This window comes from Oreochromis niloticus, linkage group LG8, assembly GCF_001858045.2.
Source record: "Oreochromis niloticus isolate F11D_XX linkage group LG8, O_niloticus_UMD_NMBU, whole genome shotgun sequence".
Taxonomy (NCBI): Eukaryota; Metazoa; Chordata; class Actinopteri; order Cichliformes; family Cichlidae; genus Oreochromis; species Oreochromis niloticus.
This window is the reverse complement of record NC_031973.2, coordinates 15,304,327-15,307,740: the sequence shown is the minus strand read 5'-3', so window position 1 is coordinate 15,307,740 and position 3,414 is coordinate 15,304,327. Positions and strand designations below refer to the sequence as shown.

Sequence of the window (3,414 nt, the reverse complement as noted above, 5' to 3'; positions counted from 1 at the left end):
TTATCGGGACTCCATTACTGCAGGATATTATTCTGTGGTTTCCATGCATGCATGTATCTGTAAGAGGTAGATGAAGTGATTTATAATCGATGTTTGGTCTACTTCTCTCTTCTTCTAAAATATATATTATATTAATTGAACAAATTCTATATTGTGTGTGTGTGTGTGTGTGTGTGTGTGTATTTGTTTGTGTGTGAATTGCAAATGTTGACTTTTGAATTTCATCGCTAAGCAATATGTTTTGTTTTTTTTTCTCATGCAACCATGTGTTTTCAGTATTCAGTCACTGCTCTAGGTTTAATCTGGACATTCATTCTGCTGTTGCTGGAGACTGTTTGAACTAAACATGTATGGCCCTCCAGTGGATCTTTCTTTTAAAAATCTCAGCAATGTTGCAGGTAGTATATTTTTCTAAATCCTGAAATATAAAGTAGATAATGAAATAGTGTTTACTTTTAAATATATTTCTTCCAATAATAATTATTTAATAGCTCCTGGGGGATCAAGTTTGTGGTAGGAAGTATTTTCTAGGACAGCACTTGCTCTTACAAAACCAGTTAACTATAGTTAGTGTATCAACTGCTGTTATCAAAATGCACGAATTTAAATACTGCAATGTCTACACGCTAGCATAATCTAGTCACACAAACTTGTAACTTATTGTTTTTAAAGCATTTTAAAATAAAATACTTCAAATCACGTCTTATTTCTAGAGTATAAAATTCTGTGAACATGACTGCAGTAATCACTTTAATACAGCAGCTTTAAGCAGCAGAAATAAAACTGCATATATACAAGTCCCAAAGCTGCCCGTATGATGTATCGAGTCGCATTACGTTATTTTTGGTTCAGGTGCGTTGGCAGAGCTGCCCCGAAGTCTGCTCCGCCCCTTAACCACAAACTCAAAGGGGAAGTACCTGAGCTGCTCTCTGCGTCTCAGTAATAACAGCCTCACCGACCTCGTTGGCCTCCAGTACACGATCAACCACTTTTTTGCACAACCATCAAAGCTTGGATGGTTGGATCTGTCCTTCAACAAAATCACCTGCATAGAACCTGTAAGACTCATTTTTGTTCTTTTAATAGCTCATTTTCAGTTTTCTCTCTGTCTTCTTCTGAAATTATCCCGTCTTTGATGTATAATTACACACATGTATTATACACAACATTTGTTTTCCCCGTTGATTTAAGAAATGTTTATAATCTACATTTGTTTCTCCAAAATGCAGAAAATTCTGATATCTTCACAAGCTAACCAGCACTTTACTGGATTTAAATTTACAACTAACCCCTGTTACAGGTTTTGTGCAAGCTGAAAGAACTGCGTGTGCTGTATCTTCATGGCAACAGCATCTGGAACCTGTCAGAAGTGGACAAGCTGAGAGAGCTCCAGCATCTGCACACAATCACATTGCATGGCAATCTCATAGAAACAAGCAAAGGCTACAGGTGCAAGCTCATTTTCAGCAATTTCACTTAAGACAAACATTCTGTTCTCAGAGCTGATCTCAAGTTGCAGTGTGTGGAGTTGTACACAGGCTGGTTCTAGACTGATTGTAGATAGTTAATAGCAAGAGGCTAGGCCAGAAGCAGAGAAGAAGAAAAAGCAAAACAAAAAATAAGAGTTAGAAAGAAAAAAAATACCCTGACAACACCTGCTCTACACAAATTCATAGATCTTGCGGCATGTTGAGCATAACTCATATGTTGAGTGTAAATTGACAGTTGTTTCAGGGGGCTATGTTTTTTTTTTAATGGAAAATCACAGGTGTGTAAGAGGGAATATTTGATCAGAAATGTAATAACTATTTTAGCAAAGTGGCAAAACAAGAGCTAAAATATTCTTCCTATTAAAGTACAAAATGTACCTAAAGTTGGTAAAGTTAAACTCCCTTTTTCTGAAGAATGCCATTGTTTGAAAAGGGTCGTGCTGGAGGCATTCTGTACTTTTCTCAGCTTTGCTGGTTGTAAAAAAAACAAACAACTATTTGTTCTATAGTACTTTGGCCTTTAACAGTTAAACATGTTGTTTGTCAGAATGCAACAACTAAAATATATGAAGTCTGACTAGGAGAGCAAAACCTACCTGTATTTAAGAGGTTAATATATATCAGCTGGGACTCACCTTAATCTTAAAATCTTAATCTTGAACATAGTGTAGACCATAGCCATCAAGTAAATGTTTCAGTTCCTTCTAAATCTTAACTGAATATATGTAGTATTGTACCAAGTACCATAATACTTTAGTATAAACAGTATTTGTAATAACTAATGCACTGAATCTAATCGTATATCTGTTGCAACACCTACAGATATAGACAGAGAAATGTCACATTGAGTTATGTGATACCTCTGATACCTGCTTATGTCTACATTAGATATCTCAGGTTATTAGGTTAGATATCTCAGGGATATAGCTTCTTGATTTAATTTTCATCTCATTTCATACTCTCATTTATTTGAAAAACCAGCAAAGTCTGCTTCACAAAGACTTAGACACATCGTCCTTATTTAAAATTAAATGTAAGTGCTGATATGAATTTTCATATATGGAAGCACTCAACATGTCCACGGTGCCCTTGGAGTCAAAGCTGACTTTGACGTGTGTGCCTTTCTGTGTGTTTAGGAATTACGTGCTTTCTGTTTTGCCTCAGCTGAAGAAAATGGACTTCAGCGGTGTGACACGAGACGAGCGGGTCATGGCAGATATCTGGCGTTCTCACAGCACCAAAAAAACCCCGAGATCATTAAGTGTTTCTGCTGAATAAAAATGTTTGTCCTCTCATCACCAGTCATTTTTTTTTCTCAATTCCCTTCATCAGATCTTGGTACCCATGTTATTTACATCTGAGCTAATATCCTGTGAGCATTCTCATTTTTGACCTATGGGCTGTGGCTATGGTCAGCCATCTTCCTGCTTGATTACTGCAGTAGTAATTAGGTCTACATCGAGCTGTAGCACCACTAATCAGACCCTCGGTGGCCATCGTCACAAAATCATGTCACAAGCAGCGCACTACTTGTACAAATCTGCACATGCTGACATGGCTCAGGGGTTATCGGTTGAAGTTAGAATCACTGTGACAGCTCAGACAATGTGAAGGACCTTGCGTAAAGTCAGCTTCAGTGAACTGCGGTTGAACTGTGAAATACAAAACTCTTGCTTCCTCTTTTGGTATATTTCATATTGGGAGCACATTCTGTGGTTAGACGAGTGTAAAATGAATTTGTTCAACTCAGAAGGGATCCAGCACATTTGGCATGACCCTCGATGGGAATACCTCAGCGAAAACATAGTCCTGACTCCCACCAGATAAGCTAGAAGATGGGACTGGGGTGATATGGGTCTGCATGACGAGTGCTGGAGATATGATATTATAGAGGGCACTTTGAATGCCCAGGGACATACAACAC

At 37.7% G+C, this 3,414-nt stretch overlaps 1 protein-coding gene across 1 annotated transcript; it reads left to right on the top strand.

The window, feature by feature from the left end:
• The first annotated feature begins 276 nt into the window (after nt 1–276).
• LOC100712087 (leucine-rich repeat-containing protein 51) lies at nt 277–2,785 on the top strand. Its single transcript, XM_003441940.2, has 4 exons — nt 277–398; nt 853–1,058; nt 1,301–1,449; nt 2,627–2,785. Exons 1-4 carry the CDS (start codon nt 347–349, stop codon nt 2,766–2,768), a joined length of 549 nt encoding a protein of 182 aa, XP_003441988.1. The 5' UTR covers nt 277–346; the 3' UTR covers nt 2,769–2,785.
• The last annotated feature ends 629 nt before the right edge of the window (nt 2,786–3,414 follow it).